Source organism: Entelurus aequoreus, linkage group LG04 (assembly GCF_033978785.1).
Source record: "Entelurus aequoreus isolate RoL-2023_Sb linkage group LG04, RoL_Eaeq_v1.1, whole genome shotgun sequence".
Classification (NCBI taxonomy): Eukaryota; Metazoa; Chordata; class Actinopteri; order Syngnathiformes; family Syngnathidae; genus Entelurus; species Entelurus aequoreus.
This window is the reverse complement of record NC_084734.1, coordinates 52,182,934-52,203,624: the sequence shown is the minus strand read 5'-3', so window position 1 is coordinate 52,203,624 and position 20,691 is coordinate 52,182,934. Positions and strand designations below refer to the sequence as shown.

Here is a 20,691-nt window from a genome sequence, read left to right as displayed (position 1 = left end):
GGGGTGGAAAAAGTATGTGAACCCCTAAGCTAAGGACTTCTTCAATTGGAGCCAGGAGTCAGTTAACCTGGAGTCCAACCAGTGTGATGAGATTGCAGATGTTGGTTAAAGCTGCCCTGTCAAATAAAAACAAACTAGTGTTCTCAAGAAGTATTGCCTGATGTTAACTTGCGTCGCTCAAAAGCGCTCTCTGAAAACCTATGATAAAGAGTTGTTGACTTACATGAAGCTGGAAAGGGTTACAAAAGTATATTTAAAAGCTTTGATGTTCATGTGTCCACGGTAAGACAGACAGTCTACAAATGGAGAAAGTTCAGCACTGTTGCTACTCTCCCTAGGCGTGGTCATCCTGTAAAGATGACCTCAAGAGCACAGCACAGAATGCTCACTGAAGGGAAAACTAATCGTAGAGTGTCAGCTAAAGACTTCTGGGACATACTAGCATTTTGTTGACCAGTCAACAACAAAGAAAACATGAAACAAGACTGAAGTTCATGGAGGGACACTACGGAAGAAGCCACTGCTGCTAAAGAAAAACATTGCAGCACGTTTGCAGCTTGCAAAAGAGCCCCTAGATGTTCCACAGCACTACTGGCAAAATATTCTGTGGACAAATAAAACCAAAATGTAGTTGTTCGGAAAAAACCCACAACACTATGCGTGGATGGAACAAAAGGCACAGCACACCAAGATCAAAACCTCCCCCATAGGTGAAATATGGTGGAAGGAGCATCATGGTTTGGGGTTGCATTGCTGTCTCAGGGCCTGGACGGATTGCTGTCATCGACAGAAAAATTATTTCACGAATGTATCAAGACATTTTGCAGGAAAACTTAAGAACATCTGTCTGCCAACTGAAGCTCAAGAGAGGATGGGTGATGCAACAGGACAATGACCCAAGCGTAAAAGTAAATCAACAACAGAATGGCTTAAACAGAAGAAAATACACCTTCTGGAGTGGCCCAGTCAGACTCCTAACCTCAACCCAATTGAGATGATGTGGCATGACCTCACACCTAGCTAATTGCTGAACTGAAAACAGTTTTGTAAATAGGAATGGTCCAAAATTCCTCCTGACTGTTGTGCAGGGCTGATCTGTAACTACAGGAAACGTTTGGTTGAGGTTTGTGTTGCTAAGCTTGGGTCAACCAGTTATTAAATTTAAAGGTTCACATACTTTTTCCACTTTGCATGGTGAATGTTTGATCAATAAAGAGTTAATATATTGTCTCACGTAATATTGTGCATGCTTCATTTACACAAGACAAAAAAAAAACATGTGACTTTACCTCTGCTCGCTTTAACATCTCCCACTTGTTGAGAATCTTCATGGCATAAACTCTTTCTGTGTGCTTCATCTTCACCACGGCAACCTGGGAGAGAGTGCCGAGAGACATTAACACAACAGACACAGCGAAAGGGGGATCAAGATGAGAACATAAAAAGAGTTGGAGAAGTGGTTTATGGAAGTTATTGGCCTTTTAGCAATTGTGTATAATACACCTAAACTACCAATGATGCGTCACACAGTTGAGTGTCCTTGTTTATAGTCAGTGGTGTTGTTCATGTCCTGGGGCAATAAAAAGGTGTGGTTGAGACACGCCCTCCCAAAGGTATGTACATCAAGTACACACACAGTCAAATAGCTTTGTTTTGATTGGCTGATGCAATAAGGTACATTGTAGTGAAGTTGTCTAGTCAGTAACAACCACAATCTAGACTCCATTACTGCCTTTTCAGCTTGGAAAACATGGATATGACTAAGAATTCAGCCACAGAGGAAGAAGACAGGAAACTCCAAGCTACAAACAGGAAATGCACTGGGAACGCTTCCTGTTGCGCAAGAAGCGAACTAACTTACAAAGGTGGAGACAAACAAGCAGTGTTTACCTCGCCGAAAGCTCCTCGTCCAATCACCTTTAACATCTCAAAATCGTCTCTGTGCAGTCGCATGTCTTTGACGGCGGATGTGAAGGGTGCGACTGCACACACACACACACACACACACATGTTCTCACAATGAGGTTATCATACATTTTAATCTCGTGAATAAACAAATACTCAACATGTTACACTTGAAATAATCATTGATGCTCTTCAAGGAGAACCTCTGAAGAACTCGAGAAGGTCTAACGTCTAGCTGAGCCCCGCCCCCGGTTGAAAAAGTGTGAACCTCCAGGAGGCTTCAAGGAACTTTCCCCAAGTAGACTGGAACGTTTTAAAGCCGACGAGCTTGGTTCTGATGGAGGTGACAACAAAGCTGCTGGATCTTACCCCACTCCAGGAAGTCGGTGACGTGCTTCTCCCTCCTGAGTGAACAGTTGGAGCACTCGCTGTGCACGCAGATGAGAAGGTCCAGCAGGGTCTCCACGCTCAAACATTCCGACATCTTCCGCTCCAGCAGCATCTCCTCGAGCCGCTTCAGGCGGACTTGGGCGGACATTCTCACGCCTTTTAGCCTCCTTTTTAGGCTCCGTTCGCTGCTAAGCTCCGCTAACCGCCTTCTCCCTAGCTTCGCGAAAACATTCCCGACAGTGCGGCGTCTTCGTGGCTCACCAACGGTACCGTCAGTCCGTCGTGTGTCGACCTGTTCAACTGACGGGCCCGCACCGGTGTGTGCTTTAATCCCACCACAAATCTGGACTTTTCCTTGCCGCGATGTCGCCTCACGTTAGCCGCCGCTGCTGCATGTTGGCCAGCGGCCTAAAAGCTCGGGACCCCGCCCGGCTCCAACGGGACCGAGTCACTGAAGTCGACAGCGCCCTAGGACACCGCGGGAGAGCGTGCTGGTCGGTTTAGGTCAGTTTTTTTCGGTGCTTTCCAGGCGGGCCACCGGTGTGGTTGATCAACGGGAATATGGCTGAATCCAGGACGACTTGGCTCCTCCAGGACAAAATGACGATACTTCAAACCACTTCCGGTACGGGAGACTTTCACAACAAAAGACGTTAGACACTGATCCTCAAAAAAGTTTATCAGGGAATTTGCTTAATTTCTTTTCAATATTGACATCATACAACTTAAACAATAATGTTTCATCTATAAACCTTTGGCTACAATATACAGGAATACATATATATGCTTTTGTTTTCAGATAAGAAGCAAAGGCTCCCGGAAGTTGGCCCCTGTGATAAACGAATATTGATGAATCAAACTGGAAGCACCGCCTTCTCTGCCGGAAATGCTATAGTTACGTGACGTCACATCATGGGCCCACAGGAGCCAGGAGGGGACGAGAACAGACGCGAGTGTCGTCACGGCGCTGACGTTATCGGAGCGCTCAGCTGACAACAAACGGCTTTTGACAATAGATAAACAGCAAATGGTCACAATTCACAAAGACAGAAAACCAACATTTTCTTGTGAACCTCTTCATTTCATTTCTGGTTGTCCTGGATGTGAGAATAACAACAACATCAGAGAACTTGAAAGGGGTAGAATGAAAGATAAAAGGAGATCAAACATAGATAATGGCCCAGTTCCATTTCGATAGTTACAGGACATAATGCAAATCAGCCAGCATTTTTCGGGCCCCGATGAAACATTTAATTGAGAACCTGTCTCAGTAAACTATGATATAAAACTGTAAGTGGGACTTGTTATTGCCTGCCATCTAGTGGCCACTCAGCAGAACTACATGTGTCATCATGGCGGACGAGAAAGTAAACACAAAAAAGAAGAGCAGCACAGACAAACAAAAACGTTTCTCAGAAACACTTCGCGCACGAACAGATTGGGAATATCAATTATTGATCCAAACCACACAATCTGAGTTTTTCCTAACTTCTTGAAAAAACAACACACACAAAACACTTCTAACTTTCTGTAAGAACAAGCAAACTCTTAACTTCCTGGACTAATTCTTTAGGCAGCATGGGGGGCGTGGCCATGCTGCAGCAGGTGGAGCCTGGAGATTTGGTAGCTTCTTATGAGGCTGATTAGCATTAAGAAGATTTGGAGCACATGACGGCTGCTGAACTTCTACTCAGATTTAGTATTTGCTCCTTAGTCCCGTCGTGAAGACCGGTGTTCTGCTGCTGGACGGTAAACATTTTGTGTGGTAGAGCAGCTCTCCATCATTGTGACCTGCATGCTTTTATACTCTTTTGCCTTTTTATAGTTGCCATGGTAACCCCTACCTTCGTTCTAGGGACCTTTCAACTGACGTTCTCTACAGGAACAGATCTTCCAGCTGAACAACCATGAAAATAAATGTGAGCTAAAGACAATATTGGCAGGAAAGTTGGACACGACACCTTTAGAGGTGATTGTCTGGAGAATGTATTCTGATTATTTACAATTCAATTATTTACATTTTGACCAGCCAAACTTTCACTTTCTCTCCCCAACATAGGCCACATCCTGCTTGCGTGACGAAACATCACCTTGAAACACTTGCTAAGCTTCTTAGGAGAGGAGCAAACACCACTCCTTTGCTACAGATGGATATATGACGTTCTTGTACCATGTATGACCTCGCTCATGTATGACCTCGCTCACGTATGACCTTGCTCACATATGACCTCGCTCGCGTATGACCTCGCTCAGGTATGACCTAGCTTACGTATGACGCTCAAGTACAACGCATGACGCTCAAATTTGATGCTTAAGTATAACACATCAGTATGAAGCATAAATATAACACATAAGTATAACGTATGATGCTTAAGTATGATGTATGACGCTCAAGTATAATGTATGACGCTCATTTACAACTTATGCTTAAATATTATGCCTATGTATGTCGCTTAAGTATGATGCTCAAGTATAATGTATGATGTTTAAGTGTAATGTATGATGCTCAAGTATGGCGCTTAAGTATGACACTGAAGATAGATGGATAGATAGTACTTTATTGATAAGTATAACGTATGACACTTAAGTATAATGTATGGCGCTCAAGTACAACGTATGATGCTCAAGCATAATGTAAGACACTCAAGTGTAACGCATGACGCTCAAGTATATTTTACGATGCTTAAGTATGACGCTTAAGTGTAATGTATGACGCTCAAGTATGGTGCTTAAGTATGACGCTTAAGTATAACGTATGACACTTAAGTATAACGTATGACACTTAAGTATAATGTACTATGACGCTCAAGTATACTGTATGACACTTAAGCATAACAGTATGACGCTCAAGTATAGTGCATGACGCTTTAAGGGGCTGTTTGCAACTTGCTCACAGTTACATTTTTCAAAGTAAAAAATACAACAAGAACAACATTGGCTAACTTGTGTCACCATTAGTGGTTCACCAGCACGTTTGTTTTACAAATGTCTATAGTTTTCTCAATTACTAAGTATATGTGATAAAAAAAAAAGAGAAAATATCTTGTATTTACGGCAGTCACTCACCATGTCTCGTCAAGAAGCATGCGCAGAAAGCGCGTGCACAAATACTTAAAGAGAAGCAACTAATAATTTGAAGTTATGTTGTTATGATAGAATATACATTCAATGACAGCTAACGCTAGCTACCCAAATTGCATTTATTAGCTAACATCAGCCAAAGCAGATGCGCGTGCATGTTACGTACGTATGGAATTATGTCATTACATACGAGAAGTGTGTAAAATACATTGGAAAGTTAGCGCCTCAAGGCATCTGTGTAAATGTTGCAAACAGCCCCTTTTAAGTATAACATATGATGCTCAAGTATGACACTTAGTGTCACGCTCAAATATAACGTAATGACGCTCAAGTTTAGTGTATGACGCTCAAGTATAACATATGATGCTCTCAAGTATAACATATGACGCTCACGTATGACACTCAAGTTTAACATATGATGCTTAAATATACCATATGATGCTCACGTATGAAGCTCACAGATGGAGGTTACTCACTGTGGTAGTTCTATGTTGAAAGTTGAATCAATTATGATCAGCTGGGTGGAACTAACAATACTAAGGTGGAATTTGATTGGAGCAGACAGTCTGCCAAAAACCACCCCACCTTGCCCATTGTGTCCTCGACTTACAAACTGATGATGCTGTTGCTGAGTTGCAAGGTTCCCTGTCAGAGAACCAAGATGGCTGCCAGAACAGCGTGTGGCTGCTGGGCCCGCTGGTGACCGTGCACATGTGATCCAAACATCATGGCGGTCTGCAAAGTGACCTTCAGCAAGGCAGAGAGAGAGAAGCTCGCTGAGATCCTCTGCTTGCTGAACTGGGTCTCGGTTGTGACCGGCGCTGCCCTCTTTTGGGTGGGCTTGTTCCTGAAATTGGAGCTCCAAAAATGGCAGGATGTGATGTCGGACCAAGGCGTCTTCCATGTACCACACATTTTGATCGCCACGGGCCTGGCAGCCTGCGGCATCAACTTCCTGGGCGGCAAGATCTGTCTGGACTGTGCTGACAGCAACAAGTTCTTGCGCTGGAAGCTGGTCATGATGCCCTATGTGGCCTGCACCTTCTTCTTCACATTCTGCGTCCTGGTGGGGGCGCTAATGTGCTACAGTGTCGGCGACCAGCTGCAGGAGTCTCTCTTCCTGGGACTGCGGCACGCCATGCGCCACTACAAGGATACTGACACACCTGGTCGCTGCTACCTGAAGAACACCCTGGACTTGCTGCAGATCCAGTTCCAGTGCTGCGGAAACTCAGGATACCGGGACTGGTTTCAGGTCCAGTGGATCAGTAACCGCTACCTGAATATGAGCAGCAACAGCGTAAGAGAGTAAGCAGCGCTCACTGGTCCGTCTTTGTTCTCATTTGTCCATCTTCATCCTTATTGATCCATCTTTGTCCTTATTGGTCCATCTTTGTCCTCATTGGCCCGTTTTCGTCCTCATTGGTCTATCTTTGTCATAATTTTTTTTATCTTTGTCCGCATTGATCCCTCTTTGTCCTCATTTGTCCCTCTTTGAACTCATTGGTCCCGCTGTGTCCTCATTGGTCCCTCTTTGTCCTCATTGGTCCCTCTTTGTCCTCATTGGTCCTTCTGTGTCATCATTGGTCCCTCTTTGTCCTCATTGGCCCATCTTTGTCCTCATTTGTCCCTCTTTGTCCTCATTGGTCCTTCTGTGTCATCATTGGTCCCTCTTTGTCCTCATTGGCCCATCTTTGTCCTCATTTATCCCTCTTTGTCCTCATTTGTCCCTCTTTGTCCTCATTTGTCCCTCTTTTTCCTCATTGGTCCCTCTTTGTCATCATTGGTCCTTCTGTGTCATCATTGGTCCCTCTTTGTTCTCATTGGCCCATCTTTGTCCTCATTGGTCCCTCTTTGTGTGTCATCATTGGTCCCTCTTTGTCCTCAGTGGCCCATCTTTGTCCTCATTTATCCCTCTTTGTCCTCATTTGTCCCTCTTTGTCCTCATTTATCCCCCTTTGTCCTCATTGGTCCCTCTTTGTCATCATTGGTCCATCTTCATCCTTACTGGTCAATTTTCTTTCTCATTTCTCCCTCTTCGTTGTCCTCACTAGTCTTTGTTCGTTGTCCTCATTGGTCACTCATTGGTCACTGTCCGCTGTCATCATTGGTCCCTTTTTGTCCAGATTGGTCCATCTTCATCCTTATTGGTCCACCTTCGTCCTCTTTGTCCTTATAATTCTATCTTCATTCTTACTGGTCCATTATCATCCTCATTGGTCCCTCTTTGTCCTCACTGCTCCATCTTTGGCCCAATTGGTTTCTCGTCATCCTCTCTGGTCCATCTTTTTTTTCATTGATCCCTCTTCGTCATCCTCGTTAGTCCCTCTTTGTTGTTCTTACAACGTCCCTTTAAATCTTGTACCATCTTATGTGTCTCATATGTGCTGGTATGATAATAAAGTGCCTTGAATCTTCTTTTCACTCTTTATTTGTACTTCGTCATCTTTGGTTCCTCTTTGTCCTTATTGGTCGCTCTTCATCATCCTCAATGGTCCCTCTCCGTCCTCATTGATCTTTCTTTGTCATCCTCATTGGTCCATCGTTGTCATCCCCATAGGTTTTTTTGATCGAAGTAGTCCCTCTTTGTCCACATTGATCTTTCTTTGTCATCCTCATAGTTTTTCTTTGTTCTCATTGTTCCTCTTCACCCTCATTGGTCTTAACCGGTCCCTTCTTTGTCCCCATTAGTCCATCTTTTTCCTTATTGGTCCATCTTCATCTTTGTTTGTCCAGCGTTGTCCTTACTGGTCCATCTTTGTCCTCATCGGTTTTTCTTCATTGGTCTTTCTTCGTTGTCCTTATTGGTTCCTCATTGGTCTCAGTTCGCCGTCCTCACTGTTCCATCTTTGTCCTCATTGGTTCCTCTTCGTCGTCCTCATTGGTCCCTCTTGTACATCCTCATTAGTCCCTCTTTGTTGTTTTCACATTGCATGCCATCTTATGTGCCTCATATGCCCTGGTATGATAAATAAATGTCAGTTTTTATTTGTCCCTCGTTGTCATCATCAGTTCCTCTTTGTCCTCATTGGTCTTTCTTTGTCGTCCTCATTGGTCCGTCTTTGTCATCCTCATATTTCTTCTTTATCATTGTTCCTCATTAGTCCCTCTTTGTCCTCATTAGTCCATCTTCAACCTTATTGGTCCATCTTCATCTTCATTTGTCTAGCTTTGTCCTTACTGGTCCACCTTCGTCCTCATTGGTCTTTCTTTGTTGTCCTCATCGGTCTGTCTTCGTTGTCCTAATTTGGTCCCTCTTCGTTGTCCTCTTTGGTTCCTCATTGGTCTCTGTTCACCATCATCTTTGTCCCCATTAGTCCATCTTTTTCCTTATTGGTCCATCTTCATCTTTGTTTGTCCAGCGTTGTCCTTACTGGTCCATCTTTGTCCTCATCGGTTTTTCTTCATTGGTCTTTCTTCGTTGTCCTTATTGGTTCCTCATTGGTCTCAGTTCGCCGTCCTCACTGTTCCATCTTTGTCCTCATTGGTTCCTCTTCGTCGTCCTCATTGGTCCCTCTTGTACATCCTCATTAGTCCCTCTTTGTTGTTTTCACATTGCATGCCATCTTATGTGCCTCATATGCCCTGGTATGATAAATAAATGTCAGTTTTTATTTGTCCCTCGTTGTCATCATCAGTTCCTCTTTGTCCTCATTGGTCTTTCTTTGTCGTCCTCATTGGTCCGTCTTTGTCATCCTCATATTTCTTCTTTGTTATCATTGTTCCTCATTAGTCCCTCTTTGTCCTCATTAGTCCATCTTCAACCTTATTGGTCCATCTTCATCTTCATTTGTCTAGCTTTGTCCTTACTGGTCCACCTTCGTCCTCATTGGTCTTTCTTTGTTGTCCTCATCGGTCTGTCTTCGTTGTCCTAATTTGGTCCCTCTTCGTTGTCCTCTTTGGTTCCTCATTGGTCTCTGTTCACCATCATCATTGGTCCCTCTTTGTCCACATTATTCAATCTTTGTCCTCATTGGTCTATCTTTGTCCTCATTGGTTCTTCTTCGTCGTTCTCATTGATCCCTCTTGTGCATCCTCATTAGTCATTTTCACAAAGTCCCTCTAAATCGTGTGTCATCTTATGTGTCTCATAGGTCCTGGTACGATAAAGTTTCACTATTTGTCTCTCTTTGTCATCATTGGTTCCTCTTTGTCCTCATTGGTTGCTCTTCATCATCCTCATTGGTCCCTCTCTGTCCTCATTGATCTTTTTTGTTGTCCTTTATTGGTCCAGCTTTGTCATCCTTATAGTTCCTCTTTGTTCTCATTGTTCCTCTTTTTCCTCATTGGTCCCTCTTTGAACTCACTGATCCCTTCTTTGTCCTCATTAATCCATCTTCGTCCTCATTGGTCCCTCTTCGTCGTCCTCATTGGTCTTTCTTCATTGCCCTCTTTGGTTTCTATTCGTCCTCATTGGTCCCTCTTCATTTGTCCGTTCTTTGTCTTCATTAGTTGATCTTTGTCCTTATTGGTCCGTTTTCATCTTCATTGGTCCCTCTTCGTTGTCCTCATTAGTCTTTCTTTGTTGTCCTCATTTGTCCAACTTCATCCATCCTTATTGGTCCATCATCATCCTTATTGGTCGCTCTTCGTCGTCCTCGTTAGTCCCTCTAAATGTGCTGGTGTGATAGTAAAGTTCCTTTAATCCTCTTTTCAGTCTTTATTTGTTCCTTTTTGTCATCATTGGTTCCTCTTTGTCCTTATTAGTCGCCCCTATCATTCTTATTCGTCTCTCTTCGTCCTCATTGGTCCCACTTTGAAGTCCTCATTGGTGCCTCTTCTTGTTCCATCCTTATAGTTCCTCTTCGTTTTCATTGTTCCTCTTTTTCCTCATTGGTCCCTCTTTGAACTCACTGATCCCTTCTTTGTCCTCATTAATCCATCTTCGTCCTCATTGGTCCCTCTTCGTCGTCCTCATTGGTCTTTCTTCATTGCCCTCTTTGGTTTCTATTCGTCCTCATTGGTCCCTCTTCATTTGTCCGTTCTTTGTCTTCATTAGTTGATCTTTGTCCTTATTGGTCCGTTTTCATCTTCATTGGTCCCTCTTCGTTGTCCTCATTAGTCTTTCTTTGTTGTCCTCATTTGTCCAACTTCATCCATCCTTATTGGTCCATCCTCATCCGCATTGGTTCCTCTTTGTCCTCATTGGTCCCCATCATCATCATCCTTATTGGTCGCTCTTCGTCGTCCTCGTTAGTCCCTCTAAATGTGCTGGTGTGATAGTAAAGTTCCTTTAATCCTCTTTTCAGTCTTTATTTGTTCCTTTTTGTCATCATTGGTTCCTCTTTGTCCTTATTAGTCGCCCCTATCATTCTTATTCGTCTCTCTTCGTCCTCATTGGTCCCACTTTGAAGTCCTCATTGGTGCCTCTTCTTGTTCCTCGTACCTTGCAGACGTCTAAGGAGCAACGTGGAAGGGAAGTACTTAATGGACGGCGTTCCGTTCAGCTGTTGCAGTACTTTCTCTCCTCGCCCGTGCATCCAACAGCAGGTCAGCAACAGCTCTGCCCACTTCAACTACGGCCCACAGAGTCAACAGCAGAACCTGTGGGGAGGGGGCTGCCGGCAAGCCTTGCTGGACCACTACACCGGCATCATGCAGTCCATAGGCGTCGGCGTGCTGCTCATCTGGTTATTTGAGGTACTCCGTCACCATGTGACCCTTCAAGATGGCGGACAGCTCATCTTAAATACTTAGCATATTTCCTGGATGACACAATGTAAGAAATTGCAATCTTTTTAGATTAAATCACTGACAGAACATTTCCGCTTTATGTTGAATGTCAGCATTCAAATTGACTGTTAATCAGGCAGTCCTACACTACTCCCATGCAAACAGGAAGTGATGTGTCAGTTTACAGGTTGAATACAGAAATAAACAAAAGTCATTGTGATTGTTACAGGAAGTGATTTGTCCTTGTAGTTATTCTCGGGATGACCACTAGAAGCCACTAAAACACTTTCTGTCTTTCACTTTATTTTTCCTCTTGCCAGCTGTTGGTTCTGACGGGGGTCCGTTTCCTGCAGACGGCCATGGAGAATGTTCTCCTTCAGGAGGATCCAAACTCGGAGGTGGCTGGCTGGATTCTGGAGAATAGCCTGGCAGAAACAGCCAGATCCAATGTAAAGATCATCAAAAGCTTGGGGAAGTGTTACCAGGTGGACGACGACCCCAACCTGAATGTCTCTACGGGGTCGCCGTCGGCCTTTCAGGTCCAGATGCCAGGTGGACAGGCATGAAGTGGACCCCGGAGAGAACTACAACTGACCTCTGACCTCCCATGAAGCAGCCAACAGGTTCAAACGGTCGAATGGATCAACGAGTCAAACACAAGTGACCTTGTAACCACTTTGACAATGATATCGCTCACCTGCTCGTCGGTCAATTATTTTCATCCATTTATCTTAGCCTAGTTAAAGCCAGCCTTTTTTGTTGAAAAAACATTTTAAATGTAACGTATGTCATTTCCCTGCAAATAAAAATGCTGATTGTGATTCATGATGCTGATTTACTTTCTTTATCCGCTAGATGGAGACATGCTCCCCACATATTTGATCAAAGATCTAGAACTAATATTGCGTTGACTTTCACGTTTCGTTTACGTTCACCTGCATGGTGGTCATTTGCAGCACTGCAGCTTCTCCTGCAGCAGCCTATCAATGACTCTCCTGTTGTCCTGGTAACGGTCACGTGGTATTCTGTGTCCCAGATTACTCACCCCCCCCCCCCCACCCACACACACACACGCAAACACCTTCTTTATCCTGTGAAAGGCCGCCCCCTTTTTGTCTCCACTGCTCTTTGTCCTTGTGTCCTCCTTCCTCACATCCTCCTTCCTTCCTTCCTTGCCTCCTTCCTCTAGCCAATCGTGTGTGTGTGTGTGTGTGTGTGTGTGTGTGTGTGTGTGTGTGTGTGTGTGTGTGTGTGTGTGTGTGTGTGTATGCGCGCGCGCGCGCGCCGGCGAGCTGCTAGCGGGTTGTCATGGTGACAGATGAAAAGAGGTCAGACCGATGCTGTCTAAATGTCCCACAATGCACCTGTGACAGTCTGTTACACAACACAGAAGTAACCAATCAGAACAGCGGAGATGGTGACACGTTGGTGCTGTGACTACACAAAATAATTTTCATCATCATCCTCCTGCGCCTCCTCCTGTGTCCTTCACTGTGGACAAACTTCTTCATCTTCCTCCAGCTCTCAAATAAGCTCAGGTCTTTTATTGTCCCAAACAGACTATTAGCAGCATATTAAGTCACTCTTACGTAACACACTCACACACACGCGCGCGCGTGCGTGCGCACACGCACACACAGTTTGAGGTCAAACAGGAACAGGAAGTAACCCTTTTGTTCCCTTGTGAGATTGTCCCATGGCCATGATGACATGATGCATATACAGGTTATGTTGACAGAATGTCATCAATGTGACTGATTCATTGATCGATTGAGAGTCAATCCATTGACAATCAACCCTCTGAAGTGCTGGCCTCAGCCAATAGGAAGCTGAGGAGGGCTGTGATTGGCTGTGTGTGTGCGGGGCGGGGGATCAGCCGACCAGTGGATAGTTTTGATGTGTCAATAAAAAAAATTGGAGGAAGGGGTGGATTCTGGATGGAGATGATGTTGATGATGATGATGATGATGATAATGGTGATGATGATGGAGCTGCTGTTACCATGGAGACGTGCGTTTCAAATAAGCGGTTTCCATGGTGATCCAGAAGCAAATTGCAGTAATAACAGAACCTAGCTTAGATGGTTCCGATCACATTCTGGATCCTTCGTCTTGTGCGTTACAAGTGCCATGCCACGTGACCTGCAGCAGTTTCCTGTCCAATTGAATGAATGGACTGGAAATAGGAACCAATAAGGTGCAAGGGGCGGGTATAAAAAGCTGAACGCGCATTAATCCACCGCAGCAGAACCGGACCGCTTGAGACCACATCACACGACCGGAACCACGTACAGGTAAGAACCCCTGACCCGGATCAATCACCTGATCAGTCCTTTTCTGATCTGCAACATAGACTCCATCCTGTCGTGCACATATGCACACGTATGACGTCATACCCCGGGGGGAGAGGGGATGGGGGTGGGGGTTCTGTCAGAACAAAGAGCATCTGTTTACGGCTTGTTTGTAGTTATTTCATATGTATTTATGGTTGATTTATTCCAATATTTATCTACTGCTGGTTCATGCATCGTCGAGCTGCGCGTGTCCGTGCGTGTGCAAGTGTTGCGCAGTCAGGAAATATCCAAACGGTGCATTTCAGTCTTTATTTATTATGATTAAAGTTCAATCTTTGTTGTATTTTTTATAATGAGACTTTATTCTTATTTTTCTTTATTTGCAATGATGAGCGTTTATAATCTTCTTTTCCTGCATGCACGCGACGCCTTCAAGGTTGCGTGAGAAGTGTGCACGTGAGCAGCAATCGATGCGTGCGTGCGCGGTCACGATGAGGTGAAGGTGACCGGCGCATTCTGCTGCGTCACTGCAGAAGCACGCCGGTCCGTGATCGATCATGTTGATTGACGTGAGTGTCCTGTGACGTAGCGTCGTCATGAGCAACAAGCTGAAGATGAGCTACTCGGGCGAGCAGGAGTATCCGGACCTGAGTCAGCACAACAACCACATGGCCAAGGTGCTCACACTTGAAATGTACGAGGGCCTGCGTGACAAGGAGACGGCCAGCGGCTTCACCCTGGATGCCGTCATCCAGACCGGGGTGGACAATCCAGGTAACGTCGACCCCTCCCCCAAACCTTGCCCAAATCAACGTGACTCCTTGTGAAGTTCCCTTTGGCCTGATTAGAAGCTTTAATTGGATCAATTAAGACTTGGTCTCTTCTGACCTTGAGTACACTCTGGGGGGAGGAGCTAAACGAGGGGGCGGGGGCACCTCTTGATCCGCCCAATCAAAGGCCAACTAAATATTACGTATCATACCCTTACCATGACAGTGAATATACATTACATATCATACCATTACTACACCATTACATACTGTATCATACCATCACTATATACCAGTGGTTCTCCAACTTTTTTCACCAAGTACTACCTCAGGAAAAACTTAGCTCTCCAAGTACCACCATTAATGACCAACATTAAAATACAGTCGCGTAGTAGGCCTAGGTATTCATTAAAAACAAGGTAGATATTTTATTTAACAAGTGTATATGTTTGGCCACTGTAACATTACACACAGTTTGAACAGTAACACTGTGTTCAGGATTTCCCCCAAAGTGCCAAGATACCTGTGGCAGTTGGGGCGTGGTTATGGGCGTGGTCACATGGTGCCATCGAGTGATTTGCATAATTTGCTATGATGATATGATTTTCTTTAAAAAGGCAAAGAAAATATATGCATTTAAAACAAATCTGTTATCATGAATTAGTATTACTTTTTTAAAATTGTTTAGCCATATTTTTAATTGTTGTTTTTTGTACAATGTACTTTGTTAAGTTTTTTTCAAGGGTTTACAGACTTTTTTTTTTAATTACCTTTTTTTTTATTAACAAATCTAACATCTTCTTCTGGTGTTATTATAAAATGTACTTGTGTTTGGAGTCCCTACTTCTGTCCCTCAATGTCGCTGACCAAAGAAGAGCTACCACGAGCATGACGCGCTAGTTGGACTTTATCTTCTTGTCCTCTTAATATTTGCACATTTTGTAGATGGCTGTCCACGGGTATATCTATAATATAAATAAACATCACGTCCACATCACAGACATGCTGACAACGCTCAAGACAATGGTGTGCGTTTTGTTTATATCTGGTTTCTGTAGCACGGTTTTCGGTGATCAAGTTTTCTGTACATGACTTGTCAATAGTGCACACATAATAGGCTATATATATCAATACATACTGTAACGACCAACTAATGTTAATGTTTTATGTTCGTGTGGTTTGGATCTGATGTTAGTTTTTCCCATGTTTACAAACCAAACGTCCGTGCCTGAAAGGTGATTGGCGGAGAATGAGGAAGTGTTGTGTTTCCCGGGGAAGCGCGGACTCACGAGACGAAAGTGTTTGCACGGGAGATAAAACCTGTTGGAATTGTGCCATTCGTTATCATAAGATTGGTAATAAAAGTTAAAAATAGCGTTGGACATTGTGTGATTTTTTTCTTGGGGCTACAATACATTATATTACTTTAATTTGTTTTCAAGTAAAAAAAAACAACCTTATTTTCAAGGTGTGGCAGTAATAAAAATGCAGTGGCGGCGTGCCACATTCAATTACATTAAGGGGGAACCCTGGTGTTTGAATATAGGAAAATAAAACACTATACTTTAATCAGGTGACTCTTTGGCGCTCCTTTGGAGCCCGCGTACCACTAGTGGTACACGTTTGAAAAACACCGCTGTATACCATAATGGTAATTATATATAATCGAGTTACCATAACCATAACAATATACATTACATATTATATCATTACTCTACAGTTACTCTGACCTTTTTGACGTGTCCTCAGGTCATCCGTTCATCATGACGGTGGGCTGCGTCGCTGGAGACGAAGAGACCTACGAGGTGTTCAAGGACCTGTTGGACCCTGTCATCGAAGACCGCCATGGAGGTTACAAACCTAACGACAAGCACAAGACTGACATCAATGCAGACAACCTGCAGGTAAACGACAATAACATGACAAACAACTAATGAACATGACTAATAACTAATATTAATAACATAGATAATAACAAGAAACATTACTTATAATCAATAACAATAAAACATAAATAATAAACATATTACTATCAACTAATAACAATAAAACATCAAAATATGACTAATAACTAATAATACAACTTCAGTGATCAAAAGAAATAAATAACTCATGGCTAAAAACTATAAAACAAATCATAACAAGAAACATGAATAACTAATAACAATGAAACATAAATAACAATAACAATTTATTTATGTTTACACTTCAACATGTCCAAAAAGGTGCAGGAAGAAGCAGAACTTATTTATTCTCAGTTTTTTATCAATTACTTTCAGAATTTGAAATAAAGGATACAAATATGAAAGTGTTGGATTTTACAGCGTTTGTTCCTATCATATCAGTAATGAGACACTGATGAATAATATAACAAACTAAGTAGAAGCTAAGGGAGTTAAAGTAAACAGAATGTTATAGAGTCATAAATAATACATGTATGATAATAATGCCTTTGGAATAATACATAGTATAATATTAATACAACTGTCACACTTTTGTCAGTCCAAATTACACTAACATATTAAATATTGTATAGTGAATACATAAACACAGTAACATCACTATGAAATTACAAATAACATCATGATTTAATAACAAATAACACAAGAATTAAGTATACTGTGTGTATATATACAGTATGTATGTATGTGTTTTCTTGGCCACTCTGGCGGTATCTCCTTCATGCTAGGGTCCTCTATCAGAACCCTTGGAGCTGGAGGGTTTTGTGCAGGATCGTAGCTGTTCTTTCGGACGCCGATGTCAGATGTCGTTCCTGGTGTCTGTTGGTGTCATCCACCCATCTGAGGGGTTACTGCCCCCACTGCCCCCATCAGTACTGGCACTACTGGCACCCCACATTTTCTCTAGGCCTACCTCTAGTTATTGGTATTTCTTAAGCGTTTCCTGTTCCTTTTACTGGATGTTGCTATCACATGTTAGCTATGTTACAAAAGTGGTCAGTTAATAATACATAATGTCTGTTATAGAGAACATTTAAACCCTCATTTTTTTAAAAATTAAAAATATTGAAATTTAATGATTTGGTGCATTGCAAACAGCTACAATTATGCCCAGAGCAAATTATACCCTGCAATCTAAGAACAAAAAAGGAGGAATATAATCTTAAGAGAAAATTAAACATAAAACATTTGTATGCACATACAACAATTAAAACCTTTAACGTGTTAATATGTGGAATTAAATTATGAAATGGATTAAGAAAATAATTTTACCGATGTACTAATACTGTATGTATAACCCACCTGATTCAGTCCGTGCTTTTCTCTTCCGCTCAGGACTCGAACCTGGGTCGTTCGGTATGAGAAAGGAGCATGCTAGCTACTGAGCTAAAAACCCGGGATAACAGCCACAAAAAAATACAACTCGAAATACGTGCTGTACCATATTGTAACTGTATGCCTATACAAAATAAATTATAACCATAATCAAATTAAATACATTATTTTTACCTTTTACGAAAAGGGTGCCCACACTAGCAAGTAAACAGCACAGGTGTATATATACCTTATAAAGTAACATAAATACCTCAGCTTCACTTTTTGTTTTAATCTTTTCTTTAATTTGTCTTCAAATTTGTCTTTGACACTATTGTCCAGAACCAAATCATTTTATCATTAAAATATAATAATGTGTTGCCAACAATATGCCTTACATCAACAACAATAAAACAATATGCCTGTCAATAACAATAATAAGAAATAATATAACCCTTATTGTTTCAGGGTGGAGATGATCTGGACCCAAACTACGTCCTAAGTTCTCGGGTTCGGACGGGCCGTAGCATCCGTGGCTTCTGTTTGCCGCCACACTGCAGCCGCGGAGAACGTCGAGCCATCGAACAACTTTCCATTGAAAGTATGACATCACTTCTTTTCTACTTTGTGTTTCACTGCCTCTTCCTCTTTCTCAACAATCATCATCTTCGAGAGTTTGTTACCATGTCGACACAACTGCTAGATGCTTCTGCAGCGCCCCCTGCTGGACCAGTGTTTTTGAAAACTTGACTACTGTTTTGCCCTTCAGTGTTATTCTTTGTAAAAATAGATGGGCACTTGATGGCGCTCTACACTAACGACAAGATTTCCCATCATGCTACTTTGACTTCCCCCCTAAACTTAGGTGACAAAAAGTTTGGGCAAAAAACGAAACCATATCCTGGCTAAAAATATTTAGTGTTTGTGACAATGCAACAAAAAACCAAACCAAAGATGACATCCGTGTGTGGCCTTGGACCTTGTGTGTATGCAGGTCTGGACGCCCTCGATGGCGACTTGAAAGGTCGTTACTACGCCCTGAAGAACATGACTGAGGAGGAGCAGCAACAGCTGATTGATGACCACTTCCTGTTCGATAAGCCTGTCTCACCCTTGCTTTTGTCGTCCGGCATGGGCCGCGATTGGCCTGACGGCCGCGGGATCTGGTCAGATGCAGTTTCGTCTTACATGCGCTACAGGCCCTGTTGAGCCAAATTGCTGCAAAAAGCTGACTCTCGTCCCTCCGCTTTTAGGCACAACGACACCAAGACCTTCCTGGTTTGGGTCAACGAGGAAGACCACCTGCGGGTCATCAGCATGCAGAAAGGCGGCAACATGAAGGACGTCTTCTCACGGTTCTGCACCGGACTCACCAAGGTCAGCAGCACAACTTTCACTTACTCTTTGCATGTAGGCATGATGGTCACGTCAAGGTGGTGCTGTCGTGCAGATTGAGGACCTGTTCAAGGAGCGAGGTCACGAGTTCATGTGGAATGAGCACCTGGGCTATGTGCTTACCTGCCCGTCCAACCTGGGAACAGGTCTGCGGGCCGGGGTCCACGTCAAACTTCCTAATATGAGCAAGCACGAGCTCTTTGGAGAGGTCCTGAAGCGTCTGAGGCTGCAGAAGAGAGGGACAGGTAGAATCTCTGTCGGTGACCTGTTGGTCCGCTCTAGTCCTCGTTGTCTCAAGTTGTCGTCTTGTCACTGCAGGGGGTGTCGACACCGCAGCGGTGGGTGGAGTCTTTGACATCTCTAACGCCGACCGGTTGGGTTTCTCTGAGGTGGAGCTGGTCCAGATGGTGGTGGACGGCGTCAACCTTCTCGTCGACATGGAGAAACGCCTCGAGTCTGGAGATGCCATTGATGATCTGATGCCTGAGCAGAAGTGAACTGTCACTTTAACCTTAGACCTCTGACACCTCCCTCTGACACCCTCACCCCCAAACGTCACTTTAACCTGAATGAATCCTCTGGGATTTTAGTGAGCCACTAGACTGTTAACAGTTTTCTAGTTCCTGTTTGGACAGTTCAAACATCCCTAATAAAGTCTGTGAAACACCAAATGCCTTCAAAGCACCTTGACATGCCTTCAAAACACCTTCAAAACATTGTCAAATACCTTCAAACACTCATAAAACACCTTCGAACACATTAAAAACACTTTCAAATATTTTTAAAAGATCTTCAAAAGCCTTGAAACATTGAAAACACCTTCAAACACCGCATGCCTTCAAAGACATCAAAATACCTTCAAAAGCCTTCGAAACACCTTCAGCCGCCTTCAAATACCTTAAGGCTTCAAACAATTTCAAAACACCTTCATACACCTCCAAAATGCACTTTAAAAAGAGCTTCAAAGCATTGAACACCTTCAAAACACCAAACGACTTAAAAACACCAAGCAAGCCTTTGAAACACTTTCACACGCCTTCAACTCACCTGCAAACGGCTTCAAAACATTAAACGTTTTCCACGTAGAAAATAATATTACAGTGAATTACTGAAAAGGAATAAAAATAATATGAGAGCAACATGGGGCATTCTCAATAGCATTATTAAAAATGGAACTAAGAGGGACTACCCTCAATACTTCTTAGACGGAAATTTAAAAAATGACAACATAAAGGAAGTAGTTGAAAGCTTCAATAATTATTTTGTAAATATTGGACCAAAATTGGAAGAAAGGATTCCAGACCCAGTTCCAATTGAGGACTATAATGATACCATAGAGCGAAATCCCAACTCCATGTTCCTCAGTAATGTGACACAGGAGGAAATAGTTACAATTGTGAAAAAATGTAAATCTAAGACTTCAACTGATTGTAACAGAATTGATATGGAAACAATAAAAAAGGTTATTAAAGAGATCTCAGGACCATTAATGTATATTAGTAACCTATCATTTCAAACAGGTACATTTCCAAACAAAATGAAAATAGCTAAAGTTGCACCAATTTATAAGACTGGAGACAAACATCAATTTACAAATTATAGACCTGTTTCTCTACTTCCACAATTTTCTAAAATCATTGAAAAACTGTTCAATAACAGATTAGAAAGTTTCATAAATAAAAATAGAATACTCGAAGAGAACCAATATGGATACAGAGCTAATGTTTCAACTTCAATGGCTTTAATTGAAATTACAGAAGAAATTACCAATGCGATAGATAGTAAAAAATGTGCGGCAGCGGTTTTTATGGATCTAACTAAAGCATTTGACACAATTAATCACAATATTTTAATCAAAAAACTAGAACGATATGGCATCAGAGGGTTAGTCTTAAACTGGATAAGAAGT

The 20,691-nt window shown here is 42.7% G+C and overlaps 3 protein-coding genes across 10 annotated transcripts in view; 2 read left to right on the top strand and 1 right to left on the bottom strand.

The window, feature by feature from the left end:
* The window catches only part of cdc42bpb (CDC42 binding protein kinase beta (DMPK-like)), a 31,925-nt gene extending 28,981 nt beyond the window's left edge, over positions 1-2,944 (bottom strand). For 2 of the 4 annotated variants that reach the window (XM_062045245.1, XM_062045246.1), the window contains exons 1-3: positions 2,275-2,944; positions 1,891-1,982; positions 1,290-1,373 (exon numbers count right to left, since the gene is read on the bottom strand). In XM_062045245.1, the coding sequence (XP_061901229.1) occupies positions 1,290-1,373; positions 1,891-1,982; positions 2,275-2,443 (345 nt within the window). In that variant the 5' untranslated portion in view covers positions 2,444-2,944. The remainder of the gene's footprint in view (positions 1-1,289; positions 1,374-1,890; positions 1,983-2,274) is intronic. The other 2 variants (XM_062045248.1, XM_062045247.1) reach the window with 2 other exon arrangements.
* On the top strand, positions 2,215-11,869 carry LOC133648805 (photoreceptor outer segment membrane glycoprotein 2-like). Of its 5 annotated transcripts, none has more exons than XM_062045252.1 (6): positions 2,215-2,920; positions 3,095-4,044; positions 4,151-4,214; positions 4,355-6,684; positions 10,770-11,016; positions 11,370-11,869. In XM_062045252.1, the coding sequence occupies exons 4-6, from the start codon at positions 6,104-6,106 to the stop codon at positions 11,613-11,615; spliced, it is 1,074 nt and encodes a 357-aa protein (XP_061901236.1). In that variant the 5' UTR covers positions 2,215-2,920; positions 3,095-4,044; positions 4,151-4,214; positions 4,355-6,103; the 3' UTR covers positions 11,616-11,869. The 5 variants fall into 5 exon arrangements, with proteins under 5 accessions (XP_061901236.1, XP_061901239.1, XP_061901234.1 ...); XM_062045255.1 differs by having other exon boundaries at positions 4,325-6,684; XM_062045250.1 differs by having other exon boundaries at positions 4,151-4,264.
* A 1,307-nt stretch (positions 11,870-13,176) lies between these two features.
* LOC133648801 (creatine kinase B-type-like) lies at positions 13,177-19,453 on the top strand. Its single transcript, XM_062045244.1, has 8 exons — positions 13,177-13,342; positions 13,932-14,116; positions 15,862-16,016; positions 17,856-17,988; positions 18,382-18,553; positions 18,641-18,764; positions 18,838-19,027; positions 19,101-19,453. Exons 2-8 carry the CDS (start codon positions 13,939-13,941, stop codon positions 19,277-19,279), a joined length of 1,131 nt encoding a protein of 376 aa, XP_061901228.1. The 5' UTR covers positions 13,177-13,342; positions 13,932-13,938; the 3' UTR covers positions 19,280-19,453.
* The last annotated feature ends 1,238 nt before the right edge of the window (positions 19,454-20,691 follow it).